The sequence below is a fragment of the Haematobia irritans genome, chromosome 5, assembly GCF_050003625.1.
Source record: "Haematobia irritans isolate KBUSLIRL chromosome 5, ASM5000362v1, whole genome shotgun sequence".
In the NCBI taxonomy this organism is placed as follows: domain Eukaryota; kingdom Metazoa; phylum Arthropoda; class Insecta; order Diptera; family Muscidae; genus Haematobia; species Haematobia irritans.
The window spans coordinates 22647267-22672134 of NC_134401.1; the positions used below are offsets into that span (position 1 = coordinate 22647267).

Genomic DNA, 24868 nt, shown 5'->3' on the forward strand with positions numbered 1-24868 from the left:
ATAATTATAATAAAAAATGGTTAGGTTTGAAATAATAATAGGACTTCATTAATTGCTAATTTTTATTCACTTTACTAATTTGTTTAATCTGTAAATAAGTATTTACATAAATTAAATTAATTTTATTTTTATTTATTGACTAGATTGTATCAATGAAATAATAGGATTTCTAATTTTTATTCACTTAACTAATTTGTTTAATTTGAAAATGAATTTTTACATAAATTAAAATAATTTTCATTTATTGACCAGATTATTTATATCAATATTCTAAAATATATTTATAACAAAAAAAAACAAAAAAGAAATAATAGGAAATCATTAATTTCTAATATTTATTCACAAAATTTAATAATTCTCTTAATACAAAAAATGTGGCATATTTTAAGGCTTTCCAAAAATAACTTGTTTTTACAATGCCCTCATTTACATTTGCAATTACCGCCACATGTTTTTGCAAATAATATTCTCTACCCAAACATTTCCATCTCTACAAAAAATCTCGCAAAAGTTAATATGCATATCTTTATCGCTTTATTAGGCCTCATAGCCCACTCAACTGGCTTTAATCCAAATTTATACCAAATCTGTTAGAGATTTTATTTATTAATATCTGCACATAGCAAACATATGACAAGCTACTAATATCATGCATATTTTAAGCATTTTATCATCACAAATATATATATATATATATAGTAAGCAATTTAATATTATACATTCAATATGGACATATTTAATAACACAATTGACCATTAAGGTCTTAAATAAGATAGAGCCACACATACCATAATATGTTTATACTTAAAGTATTTACAAAATTGATAGCGACAACAGGATTATAGCATACTTTTATTATTGTCAAGCTTATGAAGATAAAAAGTATACTTTTAGGCTCAATGCATAAAACTATACACTTTCGGTGATGATGCTTATAACTATAGAAGATAGAATGACTGGATACAATGTTACAAATTGTATGATTTTTTGCTTTATTTATAAGGGTTTGCGAACTAAGGAATTTTTGGTGAATGAAATAATGAAATTTATTATGCCGGAGAAAACACACGCAGAGAAGGAATATGATCACCTCAAACATGTTTCAAGAGCAAAATGTTATTTTTGTATGGTGACCATGTAACATGCTTGTCACTAAAATGTTATTTTCTCGTCAAATATAACCTGCTTGCCGAAATCAGATACATGATTTCCGAGAAAATAGCATAGTTGCGAAAACCATGTTACATGGTCACCACCCAAAAATAACATTTTGCTCTTAAAACATGTTTGAGGTATATTCCTTCTCTGGGTGCAAGTACACACAAAAAATTTGTAGACAAATGAAATAAAAAATTAAATAAAAATTATAAAAAAAAAAAAATATTTTATACGAAAGGGAAGAATAAAATATTTTTTATTAACAAATAAAGTGGAATTTATGACAGGAGATGAAACGATTTCTGTAATCGTTTTTAAAGTATAACCTCTCACACTTGAACACTCTAAACACTGGACATCTCCCAAATGTGGACAAACTTTAAGCGGCCGTGGGTCTCCACTTCTGCTTGCTTTTAAATTAATCTTTTTAGTACAAAAAAATTTGTCTAAATTTCGTTCCTTAGAAAACAAACCTCTTCCTTCAATGTAGTATTTGAAATACATAATTTCCTTTCATTTTGTATGGAAGAAAATTCTTCCTTTAGTGTGGTATTTAAAACATAGCGCATATTTAATAAAATTTTAAATGTCTATTTAAAAACCAGATCCCTAAAAGTATGCTTCGGATTTGATATATAGAGAAACCTTTTAATTTTGGTCACTCCACAAAAAGAACACCTCTCAAAAGATGAAAATTTAGTGAGACTTTTGTTATATTATCAAAGTAAAATTAACCTCTCATAAGTGGATACCACCCAAATATGGACAAAACCTGGATTAAGGTGGGTGCCCTATGCAAAAAAAAAAATTCTTCCTTCAGTGTAATATTTCAAATAATTTCCTCTTATTTCCTATGGAATCATAGGACATATTTAATACGATTTTAAAGTTTTTTTTATCGTACAATGGTTAATTAAAAATCAGATCCCGAAAAGTATGCTTCGGATTTGATATATAGAGAAACCTTTTAATTTTGGTCACTCCACAAAAAGGACACCTCTCAAAAGTGGACAATTTAGTGAGACGTTTGTTATTATCACATTAAAATTAACCTCTCATAAGTGGATACCACCCAAATATAGACAAAACCTGGATTACGGTGGGTCTTCTATGCAAAAAAAATTCTTCCTTCAGTGTTATATTTCAAATTTCCTCTTATTTCGTATGGATTCATAGGACATATTTAATACGATTTTAAAGGTTTTATCGTATAATGGTTATTTAAAAATTATATTCCTAAAAGTATGCTTACACAGAAAAAATTTTCACGAAAATTTTTCCAATTAAAATCTTGAGTTTTAAAAAATATTCAATAAAAAATTTAATTAATTCAACAATTTTTGTAATTGAAATAAAATCAATCACACAAATTAATAGTATCAATTATTTTTTTAATTGGATCAATTAATTTTTAATTGACTGTCAATTAATTTCTTAATTCATCATATCATTTCTGTGATTAATTTCGTGATTGAATCAGAAAAAAAATTCTTTGTGTGTAGTATTTTAAATACAGTGAAACCTCTCAAAATTAATAGAACTGGAGTAGGTTCAATCGATATAACACTAAATGTATTAGAAAATCGAAGTGGTATCGAGAAGAGAAATTAAATCAATTAGAGGTGCTATCATGTAAAAAAAAAATGATTAAAAATCGAAAACACAATTTTTTGGAAATTCGAACTAACGACACTGTTCTTGCTTTTAGTTTCTCCAAATTCTCCAAAGAAAATATATATTTTTTTGTATTCATTAAATACAATAAAAATAATTGCAAATTTGAATTTTTATCTCTAAGAACAGCTAAAATTTTGAAAGAGGGCAGAATCTCAATATTAACATTTTTTTTAATTTAAATGACGGCTATATAGATTTCATATTAGCACATTTTTGGATGTAACTCCGAATTTCAATTTGTTTGATTGAGATGGACTTATTTTAATTATAAAAAATACATTCAAATTTATATTAAACACTGACATTATAAAATTTGCATGTAAAATAAATCACAAAGTCTTTGAAAGAGTAAAAAAAAATTGATACTAAATTCAAATCGAAAAAAAAACTACTAAAGTCTTTTTTCACAATGGACTGAATAGTCTAAGTGAGCCTGAAATTTAATCGGGCTACCACTTTAACCTACTAAAGTATCTACTTAAGGGGAAAGTTTTTCAAATCGATTTTTGTTTTTGTGTCAATCTCAAATAAACCTTTTTTTCTTTCAGAGAAATGCCATTACAGCATTAGCTAGAGTATATCTAAAAATTATTTTATATTTAAATGAATAACTTTAAAACAAGCATTCAGTGTTCATCCTTCATTTTTTCTATCATCCACTTTTTATTTTTTTTATTTATCGAATAAATTCTTTATTACAGCCCTAAAGTATGCAATAATTTCTTAACGTTATCCAATATAACAACTCTCTTTTGCCCATTTACACTTCATGGGGGGTTCTTTCGAAATGCAATTTACTAAATGAATTCAATTATAATTTAATTTATCAAACTAGTTAATTTAATTAAAGTTTCATAGTGGAATTGTTTGACATTTTTTGTGTGTGTTTTATTTCTACTTTCTTTACTCATCATGCTCAGGTCTCGGCTGGACAACATTTACATCTCAGTGGTGATATGAAAAGTAATGTGTCCGTGGCCACACAACAGGGAGTGTTCTTTAATCAGCAGCAGCAACAACAACAACAACAACAGCAACAACAAAATACTCAAAATACTCAACAACAACAAGGGGGAGGCAATAATAGTGGCCCTAATGGCCAGCAGCAGCAACCACAACAGCAACAACAACCAAATCAAAATATTAACAATAATAACGGTAAGTGAGGATGAGGGTGAGGGTGTTAAACTCAGCGACGCCTGTAACCACAACAAATTGGATTAAGATGATGACAATAATTCAATTAATTTCTAATAATCATTCATATCTCTGGTTTTGGATTTTGTTTAGGTGCTTCCGATGGTGGCTTTAGTCTGTCACAAACACAATCCATGAACTTCTCCCAACAGCAATCCCAAAATCCGGCCTCAGCGGGTCCACAACAACAACAGCAACAACAGGTGCCGCCCAATATGAGACAAAGACAAAACCAAAATCAACCGAATTCTGCGGTGGGCAACAATGGACCCGGTGGTCCCAATATTCCATCCGCAGGACCCAATGGTCCTGGTCCCAATGTAGGTTCTGGTCTAATGAATAGCAATCAAGTTCCAGGTGGTCCGGGTGGAGTAGGTCCCAATGGTGGCCCCATGGGTGGAATGGGTGGCCCAGGTGGCAATGGACCCAATGTACCCGGTGGTCCCAATGTCCCCGTTATGGGAGGTCCCAATGGGCCCATGGGTGGCATGGGTCCCGGAGGTATGGGTGGTGGTGGTCCCAATCAAATGATGTCGGCCGGTGGTATGAATCCTAATGCTGGACCCAATCCAGGTATGATGATGGGCCCTGGTGGACCCAACGGACCACCCATGAATATGAATCAAGCTAAATTCCTGCAACAACAACAAATGATGCGTGCTCAAGCTATGCAACAACATGGTATGGGTGGTGCGCGTCCTCCACCGCCCGAATACAAGGCCACCCAGGCTCAGCTAATGCAGGCTCAAATGATGCAGCAAACAGTGGGTGGTGGAGGAAGATTCCCAAATGCAGCAGCGCAAGCGGCGGCAATGAGGCGAATGACTCAACAACCAATACCGCCTTCGGGTAAGTTGAAGAAAAAAAATTATGGCAAATATAAGAAAATTTTTAAATTACTTTCTATTTCTCTTAGGTCCTATGATGCGTCCTCAACACTCCATGTATATGCAACATTCCGCTGGTGGTCCACGCTCAGCTATGGGTCCATATGGTGGTCCTATGGGTCCTGGGGGACCTCAACGACCGCCTAATGTCCAAGTGGCACCGGATGGCATGCCTATGGGCTCACAGCAGGAATGGCGACATATGATGATGCAACAACAACAAATGGGCTTCTCTGGTGGACCAGGTCCTGGAGGCCCTATGAGGCAAGGTGGCGGAGGTTTCAACAGTGGTAGGTTGAAGATTTTCAAATAATTTCCAAATAGTTTTTCTAACGAAATTTTTCACAATTTCTTTTCCAGGTTTTATGGGTAGTTCTGGTGGCGGTCCCATGCCCAATGGGCCGAATGGCGGAGCCGGCGGTATGGGTGGACCAAATCCTGGCATGCAATTAACACCTGCCCAAATGCAACAGCAAATGATGCGCCAACAGCAAATGCAAAATCAACAAATGATGGGCGGTGGCCCCAACGGACCAAATGCCATGCAAATGCAACAAATGATGCAACAACAATCCTTACAACAACAGGGAGGACCAGGAGGCCCTTCAGCCATGATGACACAAATGCAAATGACCAGCATGCATATGTCACAAACTCAACAGCAACTCACCATGCAACAGCAACAACAATTTGTCCAACAAACAACAACCACAACACATCAGCAACAACAAATGCTGCAAATGTCACAAGGCCCCTCGGTTGGGGGCGGAGGAGGTGGTGGTGTCGGTGGCGGCGGTGGAGGTCCCAATGGACCCGGTGGCGTTCCAGTTGGCAATGGTCCCGGTGGTAATGGTAACAATGTTCTCTCCTCATCATCTGCCACAGTGTCGTCACAGGTCTCCTCGGTGGTGGCCGGCTCAGCGAATAGCGCCAATAGTATAAATCAAGGCATGAGCTCAGTGGTGGGCAACTCGAATGATTTGTGTCTCGAATTTTTAGATAATTTACCCGTTGATGGTGGTAACTTCTCAACACAAGATTTAATCAATTCATTAGATAATGATAATTTTAATATACAAGACATTTTCCATTTGAAAAATTGAAAGACATCATTTGTATCCCCCAACACCGAATGAGGTGATTTTTGGCCGCACACATAACTTCCTCATTCGTGGAAAGTCAAAAAAAGGCAGATCTTTTTTTTTTTGGTTTAGAAAATTTCTAAAACCAAGAGTTAAAGAAATTGAAAAAATTTGAAAAAAAAACAAAAATTAAACATTGTTGCTTTGTTGTTGAAATTGAGTTAAACAACGAAAAGCCAAGCCAAGCAGCCAAGGAATCTAGTATTGGTCTGAAAGGGTCCTTGTACAGAACCAAACTTCCACCCTTTCAACTATACTATAGGAGAAAATATTGGCTTTTTTATAGGATTTTGAGGAATTCGTTTTTAAGTGATTTAATTGAAAAAACAAAAATGATATTTTCAATTTAATTATATAAAAACAGAAATTTTATTGAGTCATTTAAAAAAAAAATCCACTTCCAAATTTTCTATTTAAGCTGATATTTTTGTGTTTGGAGCTCTCAAGACAGCTATACCATAAACAAAATTCCTTTAGAAATTTCTTGGTATTTTGCTTTTTGTTCTTTAACCAATACTGTTGAGTTGTTTATTTCTTTTTAAATATTATTACATACTATATAAACTTTTTTGGGGTTTTATTATAGAGTATTTAGTTCTTTTATATATATACAACAAAAAACAAAAATAGTTATGCAAATATAAGTTAATTATATGTTTTAGTTTTCTTATATACTTATCCATATGAAATTGAAACAAAAAAAAAAAAAAAAGAAAATTTCCAAAACAAAAAAATAGTAAAACCACAAATAATTGAAAATAAGCCAGGTTTGTTGTTTTAAAAATTAGCTAAAAGAGAATAAGTAAAATTTTAAATTAAAACCAATTATTTTTTGTTCTTTTTCTCTCTCTCACACGCGTTACAACAACATTCCATTTGCCTATATTTTTTTATATATACTATATAAAGATTTGTATGTATACCATATATATATGGTTATACATATATAGAAAAAGATATTACAAATCATGACACATACATACATGAAAATACACACACACACACGTACATAATATAAAGCCATTATTTGACAGTATCCATTCAATTGTATTATACATTTATATATAAATTTTATCTATACACACACATATATAACATTATGATAAATTATTTTTATGCCGTCTTTAAAATATTATACAAAAACAACAATATTAACTACCAAAAAACAGACGACATCCATACGAATTTTATTAATTGTATAAATTTGTTTTTCTATGTTTTTTGTATTTAATTAAAGAAAATCAAAATTAAAAAAAAAATAGGAAACATTTACAAATAGTGCCACCGAATATTAGTAAATAAAAACAATATAGCCAATATAAACAAACAGGTTTCAAAACAAGACCATGATTTTATTATTATTATTATTATTTTTTTTTTTTTCAAAAATATGTATTCCAATTTTCCCATGATTTAAATTTCCTCACGAAAAAATTGTCTTGCCCACACAGAAAAATAATTGAAACAAAAATTAATAGTATAAATTAATTTTTTAATTTATACTATCAATTCGGTGACTAAAGACATTCAAATTAAAAAATTAATTGGTTCAATTCATTTCGTGATTGAAGACAAAACATATTTTTTTTTTGTGTCATAATTAAAATTTTCTGACCAAATTATTATATTAAATTTCCGTTCGAAAAAACTGTCTGGTCCACACAAAAAAAAATTCACGAAAAATTTTCCAATTAAAGTCTTAACGGCAAAAAATATTCAATTAAAAATTTAATTGATTCAACCAATTGTTTAATTGAAACAAAAATCAATCACACAAATTAATAGTATCAATTAATGTTTTAATTTATACTATCATTTCGGTGAATGAAGACATTTAAATTAAAAAATTAATTGGATCAATTCATTTCGTGATTGAAGACAAAAAATATTTTTTTGTGTCATGATTAAAATTTTCTGACCAAATTATTATATTAAATTTCCCCTAGAAAAAATTGTCTTGCCCACACAGAAAAAAAAAATTCACGAAAAATTTTTCAATTAAAGTCTGGATTGAGTTTTAAAAAATATTCAATTAAAAATTTAATTGATTCAACAAATTTTTTAATTGAAACAAAAATCAATCAAAAATAATAGTATCAATTAATTTTTCAATTGACTTTCAATTAATTTTTTAATTGATACTATCATTTCGGTGATTGAAGACATTTCAAAAATTAATTGGATCAATTAATTTCGTGATTGAAGACAAAAATCAATCACAAAATTAATGGTATCAATTAATTTTTTAATTGGTACTATCATTTCGGTCATTGAAAACAGTTAATTTAAAAACTTAATTGGATCAATTAATTTTTTAATTGATACTATCATTTCGGTGATTGAAGACTTTTCAATTAAAAAATTTTAAATTAAAAAATAGATTGAGTTAAAAAAAAAATCAATTAAAAATTTAATGGATTCAACAAATTTTTTAATTGAAACAAACACACACTACAACTTATGTTTGATAACATAATCGATAATAACATTTAAAATCGCTGGTACATTTATCGATTTCAAACCTAAAAGTTTATTTTTTTTCTCTTCAATTCGTTACTCAATCAAGATCGATTTTCGTAAGTTTGAGTTCTCTCTAAAACCGATTATCGATCCTTATTTAACTAAATTTTAAATTTTGACTTAACAAACTTAAATCGATAAATCAATAACAAAAAAAAAATAGGATTTCCAATTTGACTTAATCAACTTAAATCGATGTCAAAAGACTGGGCTTTTCAATTTGACTATGGAAATTTATACCTCATTCACATTATACTTCCAAAATCCACTTTACTCAGATTTCAAATGTCATTTGCCTTATAACAAAAGGGATTTCAAATCTACTTTTAGTAGATTTTGAGCCTAATATGTATGAGCTATTACTCATATCTTTTGACCACACTACAACTTATCGATAACAACAGTCAAGATCGATTTTATTTATCGAATGAACATTTTAAGGATTATTTTTTCTCCTCAATTCGCTACTCAATCAAGATCGATTTTCGTAATTTCAATTATCGATTATCGATCCTTATTTCCCTAAATTTCAAATTTTTACTTGACAAACTTAAATCGATTAATTGATGAACAAATAGGTTTCTTCACGTATCTACACACAAAAAATTTTTTTTCTGATTCAATCACGAAATTAATTGATCCAATTAATTTTTAATTGAAATGTCTTCAATCACAGAAATGATAGTATCAATTAAAAAAGTAATTGAAGTCAATTAAAAAGTTAATTGATCCAATTAAAAAATTCATTGCTACTATTATTTTTGTGATTGATTTTTGTTTCAATTAAAAAATTTGTTGAATCAATTAAATTTTTAATTGAATATTTTTTAAAACTCAATTAAAATTTTAATTGGAAAAATTTTCGTGAAATTTTTTTGTGTGTATGGAGCACATTACAATTTATAAACGATAATTATATTCGATTTTTATCGATTATCAATTTTTCATTTATCGAATATAAATCTTAAGAATTGAACCCATTATACACTCAAAAGCAAAAGTTTGTGATACCAACAAAAATTTTAGTTATTTCAGCAGTTTTTGTCTGCCGGAAAAGAAATAACAGTTTGCCAGAAAAGCAAACTTACTTAATAAAAAACTGGTGTTTTAGAACTTGTTTTTTTTTTCTAAAATAGTGAAAAACTGATTTTTTAAAACAGCAGTCATACTGCTGTAATGTCAGTAGTTTGCTGAAATTTTCTGGTGATTCAAATAAAACTATAAATTCATCTTATCCTATCAGATTATGGTACTCTCAAACCAGTCGAATTGTACATTTGTTTTGGTGTTATGAATAACAAAATTTTTTTGGAGTGTAGCAAATTATTTTTGCCAGTTCCGGCCGGTAACACAGTGCAACACAAAAAAATACTTATTCTCTAAAGTTTTGTCGCCAAATTCGATTTTGAGCTCTTTTGTAATTTTCGTATGGCCACACACAAAAAAATTTTTCTGATTCAATCACGAAATTAATTGATCCAATTAATTTTTTAATTGAAATGTCTTCAATCACAGAAATGATAGTATCAATTAAAAAATTAATTGAAGGTCAATTAAAAAGTTAATTGATCCAATTAAAAAATTAATTGATACCATTATTTTTGTGATTGATTTTTGTTTCAATTAAAAAATTTGTTGAATCAATTAAATTTTTAATTGAACATTTTTTAAAACTCAATTAAAATTTTAATTGGAAAAATTTTCCTGAAATTTTTTTGTGTGCATAGCTCGCAAAATTCCAGCAAGATTAACACACTTCCACTGGGCTACCGAAGGCCATGCTAACAACCTTTACAAAATCCGAAAAATATAAAATGACCACTACACACAAAAAAATGTTTTTCTGATTCAATCACGAAATTAATTGATCCAATTAATTTTTAATTGAAATGTCTTCAATCACAGAAATAATAGTATCAATTAAAAAATTAATTGAAGGTCAATGAAAAAGTTAATTGATCCAATTAAAAAATTAATTGATACTATTATTTTTGTGATTGATTTTTATTTCAATTAAAAAATTTGTTGAATCAATTAAATTTTTAATTGAATATTTTTTAAAACTCAATTAAAATTTTAATTGGAAAAATGTTCTTGAAATTTGTTTGTGTGTAGCAGCAAACTAAAGACTTTTTGCTGAAGTGTGTGCTATAATTTGCAGGCTTTTTCCTAGGGGTGATCTTTTCTTCCTCTCTGTAAAAGTTTCGCCAACAAATTGGAAAAATACATATTCGTCTCCTCTTCAATATTTTTACTTTTGGTCATCATTTTTTTTACTTAATATTTTTTTTTTTTTGTATTATAAAAATTCTAATTTTTGTTTATTAAATGCCTTTAATGTATTCATTTGGTAAAATGACAAATTATTGTAAATTTCCAATACAAGAATTTTGTAGTCCAACAATTGCCTTAGATTTTAATAGAACACGAAATTTTTGAATAACAAACAAAACGTATTGCAAACGAAAACTAGCCAACAATAAAAACAACAATTATTTCACTTCGAATACATACAAATAAAAAACGAAAAATAGCATGTACTTAAAAAAAATGTTCAAAACTTCAAAATACATTGTCGTTGTCGACCTTCCTGCCAAAAATTTTAACATTTTTATCATTTACAAATTTTTTTATTTATTAGCCCTCCATTGTGTTATTATCAAACCACAATCTATGCCTATTTCTAATTTAGTTAATTTTTAAAACAACAACCAACAAACAAATTAATATTTTTTTTAATAATTTATATAAATAATATTTTTTAATAATTTAAGATAAAAAAAAAATAAACAGAGTAAAAAAATGAAAAACCAACAAAAACAAGAAGAAACCAACTATTGAATATAAAATAAAAGTGATTTTATTTTTTTTTTGTAAATGTTTTTTTGTTTATTTTAAAATAAAATAATAAAAACGGAAATATATGCTTACGATTATGATTTATGAGAAATATACATACATATATTCATAATTAATAAAGAAAACCAACCAACCCATATACATACATACATATATATATATTTTTTTTAATTTTAAAATAAAATCATAAAAAAATATTTACACAAAAACAACAAAAAATTGGTGATATTTGTTATTTAAAGAAAAACAAGAAAGTTTTGTTCTCCCCGTTACGCAAAGAAACAAAATATGAAAAGAAAAGGTAAAAATACAATATCCATCATATTTGGATTATTAATTAATGAGAAATAGTTATTTAACACAACCGTAAACTAACTTCAAAACATTTTCCATTAACATTACTAACATTTAAATCATAATTATACTTAAACAAAATATTAAAATTTAGACAAAATCAATTGATTTAAAAAACAAAAACTAAACATTTAACAACAGATTTGCATTGTCCCCCCACATTTAAACGAAATCATTAAAACTGCATTAAACATAAATATATAACATTAATTCAAACAAACGTAGTTTTGTAGTAAATTTTTAATTACTTTAGTAGTTTGTTAACATGATAAATTAATATTAAAAAAACAACAAAGAAAATTTGAAAAAAAGTAAAGAAACTATTTACAATTACATGCCCATATTCTAAAAAAATACGAATAAAATCGATAAAGCAAAATACATTTACCCCATACCATATAACAAATAGCGAAGAAAAAAAAACAAAATCAAACAAAAAAAATCGTAAAATATTCTAAAAATCAGGATTGCTTTAATTTATGAAGGAAGAAAGAAAAAAATACAATTAAATAATGAAAATAGTTTTTGAAGCTTTCTTGAATGTGGAATAATTTTAAAAGAATTTGCGAAGAATAGGGATCCACAAATCCTCTAAAGACTCTGCACAAAAGAAAAACAAAATTGGGGCCTCTTTAATGTCTTTTGAGTTTCCCAGATTCGAAGAGGTGAAGCCATTAAAATAGCTTGAAGCTAAAAGAATTTTCTTCAATGTGTAAAGATTTAAAAAAATATTTCGGAAGAATAGGAATCCAAGACCCAACATACACAGACAAAAAAACAAATTCACGAAAATTTTTCCAATTAAAATCTTAATTGAGTTTTAAAAAATATTCAATAAAAATTTAATTGCATTAATTACAATTTTAAATGCGAGCTAATTGGACATGAAGATTAAGGAATTGGTATTATTATGCTATTGAAAAGAAAATGCCAGATACCCTTCTTACAAGCCTGACTATACATATGTTTCAGTGTTGGCTTATCCACATTTCCATAGTCTCTAGTAAGATCTGGCTGGGTGAGATGATTTAATTGATTCAACAAAGTTTTTAATTGAAGCAAATATCAAACACATAAAATTAATATTTAATTGGATCAATTAATTTTTTAATTGATACTATAATTTGTGTGATTGAAGATATATCAATAAAAAAAATTTATTGAATCAATTAATTTCGTGATTGAAGACAAAAAAATTTTTTTTTTCTGTGTCGGGCTTCTTTTACACCTTACGAGCCTATCAGATTCGAACATTTGAAATAATTAAAAACGTATGTTTTGGGAATTGAGTTTAAAAACTTCCCTCCAAGGTTTATTAATTTAGCAAACAATTACACTTTTCCCAATAGAGAAATGCATCTACAAAAATACTATGAAAAAATTCCGTTCGTATCGATAATGTTCTTTACCTATTCGAAGACCGAAATCCACTTCTAGCAAACATTTCGTTATCAGACTATTTCAAATATAAAATATCTTCTTGTATTGATAAATTCGTCGTTATGGGGTAAGTAGCATTTGTATGACACCAACAATAATTTTTTATGAAGTTTATTTTTTCATCGAATTTGTCAAAGACATAGTCGATTCTGAAAAAAAAACTTTTTAATTTTAATACAAGACAATTTCTATACATTTGGGTAAGTTACATCATGAAAAAGGACAAAACATTTAAAATCTTTGAAATATATCAACAAATAAAAAATCCCCAATAGAAAAAAAACCTTGAAATGGAATTATAACTTAAATGGAAATGGAATGAAATGGAATTATAACTTAGATGGGAGCCACCGTGGTGCAATGGTTAGCATGCCTGCCTTGCATACACAAGGTCGTGGGTTCGATTCCTGCTTCGACCGAACACCAAAAAGTTTTTCAGCGGTGGATTATCCCATCTCAGTAATGCTGGTGACATTTCTGAGGGTTTCAAAGCTTCTCTAAGTGGTTTCACTGCAATATGGAACGCCGTTCGGACTCGGCTATAAAAAGGAGGTCCCTTGTCATTGAGCTTAACATGGAATCGGGCAGCACTCAGTGATAAGAGAGAAGTTCTCCAATATGGTATCACAATGGACTGAATAGTCTAAGTGAGCCTGGTACATCGGGCTGCCACCTAACCTAACCTAACCAAACCTAACCTAGATGGTTTCTCTGTGTGTGTTTTTATGGGAAGAAAACAATATCACCTAATTGCAATCGAATCGAAAGAAATTTACTCCTCCACGAGGCTCTTGCGACACTACTTGGTAGAATTCTACCAAAACTGGTATATATTTTACTTTTTGGTAAATTGGTAGATCTCATAGATGTTTTGGTAGATTTGGCAAAATATTTCTATCTAACCAAAAGAGGTACTTCACAAAAAAAAAATTGGACAAATTTTTCCATAGAAATAAAATTTTGACAAAATTTTCTACAGAAATAAATTTTTTGACAAAGTTTTTTCATAGAAATAAAAATTTGACAAAATTTTCTACAGAAATAAAATTTTGAAAAATTTTTCTGTAGGAATAAAATTTTTACAAAATTTTCTATAGAAATAAAAATTTGACAAATTTCTGTATAGAAATAAAAATTTGACAAATTTTTCTATAGAAATAATATTTGGACGAAATTTTCTATAGAAATAAAATTTTGAAAAAATTTTCCATAGAAAAACAATTTTGACAAAATTTTCTATAGAAATACAATTTTGACAAAGTTTTCTATAGAAATAAAATTTTGACCAAAAATTTTCTTTAGAAATAAAATTTTGAGAACATTTTCTATAGAAATAAAATTTCGAAGAAACTTTCTAGTTAAGTTTATGTTTTTAATTAACTAATTTTAATTATATAGAAAATTTTCTCAAAATTTTCTATAGAAATAAAATGGTGACAAAAGTTTCAATAGAAACAAAGTTTGGACAAAATTTTCCACAGAAGTAAAATGTTGACAAAATTTTCAATAAAAATAAAATTTTCACAAAAATTTTCTATAAACAATAAAATTTTGACAAAATTTTCTTTAGAAATAAAATTTTGACAAAATTATCTATGAAAATAAAATTTTGAAAAAATTTTCTGTAGAAATAAAAATTTGACAAATTTCTATATAGAAATTAAAATTTGACAAAAATTTTCTATAGAAATAAAAATTTGACAAATTTCTGTATAGAAATAAAAGTTTGATGGGGCTATACCAAACCAAGGACCGATACACACCATATTCGAAAGAACTACTTCTGGACCTAAAATACCTCTACATTTCCAATTTCATGCAAATTGGATAAAAATTGTGGTGTGTAGAAGGCCAAGAAGTCAAACCGGAAGATGGGTCTATATGGGGCCTATACCAAAACATGGACCAATACAAATCATATATGGACCATATATTTGTAAATCGGATAAAAATTGCGGTATCTAGAATCCCAAAAAGTCTAAGTGGGAAGTCGGTCTATATGGGCCTATACCATAACATGGACCAGTACACACTATATTCGGCGTGGATATGTGTTTGGACAAAATTTTCGACAGAAATAAAATGTTGACAAAATTTTCAATAAAAATAAAATTTTCACAAAAATTTTCTATAAACAATAAAATTTAGACAAAATTTTCTTTAGAAATAAAATTTTGACAAAATTATCTATGAAAATAAAATTTTGAAAAATTTTTCTACAGAAATAAAATTTTGACAAAATTTTCTACAGAAATAAAATTTGGCAAAATTTTCTACAGAAATAAAAATTTGACAAAAATTTTCTATAGAAACAAAAATTTAACAAATTTCTGTATAGAAATACAAATTTGACAAATTTTTCTATAGAAAAAATTTTTTTTACAAGATTTCCAATAGAAATCATTTTATTTTTAAAATTTTTACAACATTTTCTATAGAAATAAAATTTTGACAAAATTTTCTATAGAAATAAAATTTTGACAAAATTTTCTATAGAAATAAAATTTTGACAAAATTTTCTATAGAAATAAAATTTTGACAAAATTTTCTATATAAATAAAATTTTGACAAAATTTTCTATAGAAATTAAATTATGACAAAATTTTCTATACAAAGTTTTGAAAAAAAAAAAATCCATAGAAATAACTTTTTTTACAAAATTTTCTATAGAAATAAAATTTTTACAACATTTTCTATAGAAATTAAATTTCGACAAAATTTTCTATAGAAATAAGATTTTGACAAAATTTTCTATAGAAATATTGACAAATGTTTTAATAGAAACAAAGTTTTGACAACATTTTCTATACGATAGAAATAAAATTTTAACAAAATTTTCTAAAGAAATGAAATTATGACAAAATTTTCTATACAAACAAAGTTTTGAAAACATTTTTATCTACTTGAATAAAATTTTGACAAAATTTTCTATAGAAATAAAATTTTGACAAAATTTTCCATAGAAATAAAATCTTGACAAAATTTTCTATAGAAATAAAATTTTGACAAAATTTTCTATAAAAATAAAATTTTGACAAAATTTTCTATAGAAATAAAATTTTGATAAAATATTCTATAGAAATAAAATTTTGACAAAATTTTCTATAGAAATAAAATCTTGACAAAATTTTCTATAGAAATAAAATCTTGACAAAATTTTCTATAGAAATAAAATTTTGACAAAATTTTCTATAAAAATAAAATTTTGACAAAATTTTCTATAGAAATAAAATTTTGATAAAATATTCTATAGAAATAAAATTTTGACAAAATTTTCTATAGAAATAAAATCTTGACAAAATTTTCTATTTCTATAGAAAATTTAGAAATAAAATTTTGACAAAATTTTCTATAAAAATAAAATTTTGACAAAATTTTCGATAGGAATAAATTTTTGACAAAATTTTCTGTAGTAATACAATTTTGACAAATTTTTCTATATAAATTATAAAAGATTTATTTAGGAAGGGCCAACTATCATAAACCTTTTTTCAGAAGGTTAGAGTGTGGTTCACTTTGGGTTTACCGAGTTTATTCTGATAATTCGATGATAGTTTTGCTGCAAGTAGAGGATACTGATGAGGAATGTGGTAATTCCGAAACGTGCGTCCATCCAACCATCTTGGAGTGTATAGGGATTTGTCCAAATAAATTCGACAAACATTCTTTTCCTCTGTTGTCTAAGCTACTCTTGTAGTTTAGTCAACGCAATGGTTTTAAGCTGAGATCAAAACAACAAATATGATTGAAGTACAACCCAATAATAAAAAACAAAAACGAATTTTGACAAAATTTCTATATAAATTAATTTTGGCCAAATTTTCTATAGAAATAAAATTTTGACAAAATTTCCTATAGAAATAATATTGTGATAAAATTTTCCATAGAAATAAAATGATGACAAACTTTTTTTGAATAAAATTTTCTATAGAATTACAATTTTGACAAAATTTTCCATAGAAATAAAATGTTGACAAAATTTTCTGTAGAAATAAACTTTTGACTAAATTTTCTATAAAAATTAAATTTTGACAACTTTTTCGATAAAAATAAAATTTTGACAAAATTTTCTATAAAAATAAATTTATGACAAAATTTTCTATAGAAATAAATTTTTAACAAAATTTTCTATAGAAATAAAATTTCGATCAAATTTTCTATAAAAATAAAATTTTGACAAAATTTTCTATAAAAACAAAATTTTCTATAAAAATAAAATTTTGTCAAAATTTTCTATAGAAATAAAATTTTAACAAAATTTTCTATAGAAATAAAATGTTGACCAAATTTTCTATAAAAATAAAATTTTGACAAAATTTTCTTAGAAATAAAATGTTGACAAAATTTTCTATAGAAATAAAATTATGACAAAATTTTCTATAGAAATAAAATTTTGACAAAATTTTCTATAGAAATAAAATGTTGACAAAATTTTCTATAAAAATAAAATTTTGACAAAATTTTCTATAAAAATAAATTTATGACAAAATTTTCTATAGAAATAAATTCTTAACAAAATTTTCTATAGAAATTAATTTTTAACAAAATTTTCTATAGAATTAAAATTTTGATCAAATTTTCTATAAAAATAAAATTTTGACAAAATTTTCTGTAAAAATAAAATTTTGACAAAATTTTCTATAAAATTAAATTTATGCCAAAATTTTCTATAGAAATAAATTTTTAACAAAATTTTCTATAGAAATAAATTGTTAACAAAATTTTCTATAGAAATAAAATTTTGACAAAATTTTCTATAGAAATAAAATTTTGACAAAATTTTCTATAGAAATAAAATTTTGACAAAATTTTCTATAGAAATAAAATTTTGACAAAATTTTCTATATAAATAAAATTTTGACAAAATTTTCTATATAAATAAAATTTTGACAAAATTTTCTATAGAAATTAAATTATGACAAAATTTTCTATACAAAGTTTTGAAAAAAAAAAAAAATCCATAGAAATAACTTTTTTTACAAAATTTTCTATAGAAATAAAATTTTTACAACATTTTCTATAGAAATTAAATTTCGACAAAATTTTCTATAGAAATAAGATTTTGACAAAATTTTCTATAGAAATATTGACAAATGTTTTAATAGAAACAAAGTTTTGACAACATTTTCTATACGATAGAAATAAAATTTTAACAAAATTTTCTAAAGAAATGAAATTATGACAAAATTTTCTATACAAACAAAGTTTTGAAAACATTTTTATCTACTTGAATAAAATTTTGACAAAATTTTCTATAGAAATAAAATTTTGACAAAATTTTCCATAGAAATAAAATCTTGACAAAATTTTCTATAGAAATAAAATTTTGACAAAATTTTCTATAAAAATAAAATTTTGACAAAATTTTCTATAGAAATAAAATTTTGATAAAATATTCTATAGAAATAAAATTTTGACAAAATTTTCTATAGAAATAAAATCTTGACAAAATTTTCTATAGAAATAAAATCTTGACAAAATTTTCTATAGAAATAAAATTTTGACAAAATTTTCTATAAAAATAAAATTTTGACAAAATTTTCTATAGAAACAAAATTTTGATAAAATATTCTATAGAAATAAAATTTTGACAAAATTTTCTATAGAAATAAAATCTTGACAAAATTTTCTATTTCTATAGAAAATTTAGAAATAAAATTTTGACAAAATTTTCTATAAAAATAAAATTTTGACAAAATTTTCGATAGGAATAAATTTTTGACAAAATTTTCTGTAGTAATACAATTTTGACAAATTTTTCTATATAAATTATAAAAGATTTATTTAGGAAGGGCCAACTATCATAAACCTTTTTTCAGAAGGTTAGAGTGTGGTTCACTTTGGGTTTACCGAGTTTATTTCTGGTAATTCCGAAACGTGCGTCCATCCAACCATCTTGGAGTGTATAGGGATTTGTCCAAATAAATTCGACAAACATTCTTTTCCTCTGTTGTCTAAGCTACTCTTGTAGTTTAGTCAACGCAATGGTTTTAAGCTGAGATCAAAACAACAAATATGATTGAAGTACAACCCAATAATAAAAAACAAAAACGAATTTTGACAAAATTTCTATATAAATTAATTTTGGCCAAATTTTCTATAGAAATAAAATTTTGACAAAATTTCCTATAGAAATAATATTGTGATAAAATTTTCCATAGAAATAAAATGATGACAAACTTTTTTTGAATAAAATTTTCTATAGAATTACAATTTTGACAAAATTTTCCATAGAAATAAAATGTTGACAAAATTTTCTGTAGAAATAAACTTTTGACTAAATTTTCTATAAAAATTAAATTTTGACAACTTTTTCGATAAAAATAAAATTTTGACAAAATTTTCTATAAAAATAAATTTATGACAAAATTTTCTATAGAAATAAATTTTTAACAAAATTTTCTATAGAAATAAAATTTCGATCAAATTTTCTATAAAAATAAAATTTTGACAAAATTTTCTATAAAAACAAAATTTTCTATAAAAATAAAATTTTGTCAAAATTTTCTATAGAAATAAAATTTTAACAAAATTTTCTATAGAAATAAAATGTTGACCAAATTTTCTATAAAAATAAAATTTTGACAAAATTTTCTTAGAAATAAAATGTTGACAAAATTTTCTATAGAAATAAAATTATGACAAAATTTTCTATAGAAATAAAATTTTGACAAAATTTTCTATAGAAATAAAATGTTGACAAAATTTTCTATAAAAATAAAATTTTGACAAAATTTTCTATAAAAATAAATTTATGACAAAATTTTCTATAGAAATAAATTCTTAACAAAATTTTCTATAGAAATTAATTTTTAACAAAATTTTCTATAGAAATAAAATTTTGATCAAATTTTCTATAAAAATAAAATTTTGACAAAATTTTCTATAAAAATAAAATTTTGACAAAATTTTCTATAAAATTAAATTTATGACAAAATTTTCTATAGAAATAAATTTTTAACAAAATTTTCTATAGAAATAAATTGTTAACAAAATTTTCTATAGAAATAAAATTTTGATCAAATTTTCTATAGAAATAAAATTTTGATCAAATTTTCCATAAAAATAAAATTTTGACAAAATTTTCTATAAAAATAAAATTTTGACAAAATTTTCTATAAAAATAAAATTTTGACAAAATTTTCTATAGAAATAAAATGTTAACAAAATTTTCTATAGAAATAAAATGTTGGCCAAATTTTCTATAAAAATTAAATTTTGATAAACAAAATAAGATGTTTTTATTTGGTAGTTTTTTGTTAAAATTTTCTCAAAAATGTTGTAAATTTTTTTGGCTCGAATATAGTTAATAAAGTCTAAAAAATATTCTTGATTTTGTCGAAAAGTTTTTTAAAATTAAGCTACATTTTCCTTCCTGGTGCGTTCACGTGTATGATCAACTGATGGTACTTCAAATGCCACGCGGTATGCACCAATTTTCTTTGAGTGTACTTTTCTAGGTATGTATAAAGTTATTTGAAGAGAATATTTTATAAGAATATAACTTATTTATATATAGAGAGCAAGCAATGATACAAAGGAAAATACATATATATGCATAAATGCTATATAACGAAAAAAATCATTAAAAATCGAAAACAAGAATATTTTGAAAATATTAAATAAAATAAAAAAAAACTAATTTATAATAGCATACATTAACATTCGAATATAACATGGTATTTACAATACACCACATACATATTTAAAGAAATTGTTAATACGTTAGTTATTATAAAATATAATTCCATACTACATGCATACTTATATATAATAATTAAAACTATTATTATTATTCATTAAAATAAAAAAAAAACATAATTACATTCCCACACAAAATAATCGATTAAACCCACACACAAACATACATATACATTAGAAAATAAGAATTTTTCAAAAATGAAAAATTGTAACCGAATTCTAAAAATAAAAAAGAAATGTTAATTTTTTTAACAATATGTATGTTGTATTTATTTTTTTTTATTTATAAAAAAATGCTTATGTGTATGCGTTTTTCTTTTAAACAATAATTTCTTTGAATTTACAATAAGAAAATTTTTCTATTAAATATTATTGTAAAGCATATACAAATATTATTATTATTACATAAATAAATATTAACGATAACAACAACATCAAATGAAATATGGTCATAATGTAAACAAAATGAGAAAACCATTCAAATATATATAGTAAAATATTACTTTTGTAAATAAAATAGCAGATTGTGTTGATTTATTTTTGGTATGGATAAAAATAGTGAAACTTGGGATAATCGTTACAGCTGAAAATTTTCAAAACAATGGTAAACAATTGATTTTTGTTGGTAGTAAAATATTTACATACTTTACCACCACCATGAATAAAATTCAGTAGTTTCCTCTGAAAACCCCAGTGGGATTTTAAGAAATATACCATCTAAAGGAAACAATCGGATAAAAAATGCGGTTTCTATAATCGCAAGAAGTAAAATCGGAAGATCTGTCTATATGGGGCTATACCAAACCAAGGACCGATACATACAATATCCAAAATAACTACTTCTGGACCTAAAATTCGAATTTCATGCAAATTGGATAAAAATTGTGGTGTGTTGAAGGCCAAGAAATCAAACCGGAAGATGGGTCTATATGGGCCCTATACCAAAACATGGACTGATACACACCATATTCGGAACATCTATATTTCGAATGCATATCGGATAAAAATTGCGGTTTCTAAAATAGCAAGAAGTCAAATCGGGATGTCGGTCTATATGGGGGCTATACCAAAACATGGACCGATGCACACCATATCCAAAATAACCATTTCTGGACATAAATACCTCTACATTCGAATTTCATGCAAATTGGATAAAAATTGTGGTGTGTAGAAGGCCAAGAAGTCACACCGGGAGATGGGTCTATATGGGGGCTATACCAAAACATGGACCCATACCCACTATATTCGGAACATCTACTTCGGTTAAAAATTTCGTTTCATAGAAGCTCAAGAAGGCATATCTGGAGAAGGATCTATATGGGCGCTATACCAAAACATGGATGAATACACACCATATATGGACCATATATTTGCAAATCGGATAAATAATTGCGGTATCTAGAATCCCAAAAACGGGAAGTCGGTCTATATGTGGCCTATACCATAACATGGACCAGTACACACCATATTCGGCGTGGATATGTGTGGTCCTAAAATATCTCTAGAATTTCATTTTCAGGCAAATCGGATAAAGACTACGGTTTCAAGAAGGCCAAGATCCCAAATCGGGTGGTCGGTTTATATGGGAGCTATGGACCAATACAGCTCATCTTCGAACTATAATGGAGTGTAGATAAAAAGCTTGTCTGTGCCACATTTTTAGGATGGTAGCCTATTTATTGAAGGCTGCAGCGTGATTACAACAGACATACACACAGCCAGATATCCAGACGGATATCGTTATATCGTCTTAGAATTTCTCCCTGATCGAGTATATATACTTTATATAGTCGAAAATCAATATTTCGATGTGTTACATACGGAATGACAAACTTATTATACCCCTAGAAGTAGGGGAAATTCCCTACTTCTGGCAACACTCTCTAATATTTAGCGTCTTGTAGGGACGTAGGGGACTTTTCAGTGTCGGGACTTTTTCACTCAACACAATTTTTAATAATTTTTATATTTTGGTGGCTATAGAGGAGGAAATTAGAAGCCGGCAAGGCTTGATCTTTAATAATGTGTGGTAACCACTCGTGCCAAAAAAAATCTACCAAAATTTTAAGAAAATCCTATCACAAATCTACCAAACAAATATTTCTGTACAAAATTTTGTCAAAATTGTATGCCTATAGAAAATTTTGCCAAAATTTTGTTTCTATAGAAGATTTTGTCAAAATTTTACTCCTATAGAAAATTTTGTCAAAATTTTATTTCTATAGAAAATTTTATGAAAATTTTATTTCTATACAATTTCTATATAGAATTTTGTAAACATTTTATTTCTGCAGAGAATTTTTTCTCAAAATTTTACTTCTATAGAAAATTTTGTCAAATTTTATTTCAATATATTTATAATTTTGTAAAAAATTTATTTTTATAGAATTTTTTGTCTAAATTTTATTTTTATAGACATTTTTGTCAAAATTTTATTTTTATAGAAAAATTTCCCAAAATTTTATTTCTATAGAAAATTTTGTCAAAATTTTATTCCTATAGAAAATTTTGTTCAAATTTTATTTCTATATATTTATAATTTTGTAAAAAAAATATTTTTATAGAAATTTTTGTCAAAATTTTATTTTTATAGAAAATTTTCTCAAATTTTTATTTCTATAGAACATTTTCTCAAAATTTTATTTCTATAGAAAATTTTGTCAAAATTTTATTCCTATAGAAAATTTTATCAAAATTTTATTCCTATAGAAAATTTTGTTCAAATTTTATTTCTATAGAAAATTTTGTAAAATTTTATTTTTATATATTTATAATTTTGTAAAAAATGTGTTTTTATAGAAATTGTTGTTAAAATTTTCTCAAATTCTTATTTCTATAGAACATTTTCTCAAAATTTTATTTCTATAGAAAATTTTGTAAAAATTTTATTCCTATAGAAAATTTTGTCAAAATTTTATTCCTATCGAAAATTTTGTCCAAATTTTATTTCTATAGAGAATTTTGTAAAAGATTTATTTCTATAGAGAATTTTTTCTCCAAATTTTATTCCTATAGAAAATTTTGTCAAATTTTTATTTGTATAGAAAATTTTATGAAAATTTTATTTCTATACAAAATCTTACCAAATTTTATTTATATAGAGAATTTTGTAAAAATTTTATTTCAGCAGAGAATTTTTTCTCAAAATTTTATTTCTATAGAAAAATTTCTCAACTTTTTTATAGAAACTTTTTCCAAAATAAAACAAAAACAAAAATTCTACAAAACAGACCAACATCTATTTTTGGTAGAATTCTACCAACTGTGGCAACCGTGTTGGTAATACAAATTTATTATTACGTAATATACGTTGTATTTTCATATGTTTTAAGATAATAAGGCACATAGAACCATATTTGTTTTGTAAATTTTGTTTGAATTTAACGAAAAATATTGTAGGGAACATTATTTGGGAATGTAGGGAACTTTGTTTGTCCTTGTTGGGTAAACCAAAAATTTACCCTGGCAACACTGGGTATAGAAATAATTTATGAGGCCTGTTCCCAATTTCACAAAATCAGCTGTTAAAGAAAAAACATTTTAGTCCAGCAAATTTTTTTGAAAAAGAAAACAATAAATGAATCTGTAAGTTACAAGGAATGGCTTTTTGAATGCAATTGCCTCTTTCGAAATACATCGACGCCGCAAAATTAGCGAAAATGAGCAAAATTACAAAATAATTATGGTGCCACACTACTCAGTGTTACATTGATTTTTATTCTCACCAGTTTCTAAATAAAATAGTAATATTTGGAAGACGATATGCGGATCGCAAAACTTCCCTTCAGTAGATTGTGCCAAAATGGGGTCGCTCCAAAATATACGCGATTATTACTTTACAAGTACATTATTTCGATATTTTATATGTTTTGATTTACTGCCAACCCAACAGAGAGATCGTAATTGAAATATTTTTCAATTATATTACTTCAA

At 25.9% G+C, this 24868-nt stretch overlaps 1 protein-coding gene across 3 annotated transcripts in view; it reads left to right on the top strand.

Moving 5' to 3' along the window:
- mam (neurogenic protein mastermind) overlaps positions 1–6557 on the top strand; it is a 217808-nt gene extending 211251 nt beyond the window's left edge. For all 3 annotated transcript variants that reach the window (XM_075313498.1, XM_075313499.1, XM_075313500.1), the window contains exons 4-7: positions 3756–3993; positions 4126–4881; positions 4949–5209; positions 5280–6557. In XM_075313498.1, coding sequence (XP_075169613.1) covers positions 3756–3993; positions 4126–4881; positions 4949–5209; positions 5280–6022 — 1998 coding nt within the window. In that variant the 3' untranslated portion in view covers positions 6023–6557. The remainder of the gene's footprint in view (positions 1–3755; positions 3994–4125; positions 4882–4948; positions 5210–5279) is intronic.
- Positions 6558–24868: the final 18311 nt, after the last annotated feature.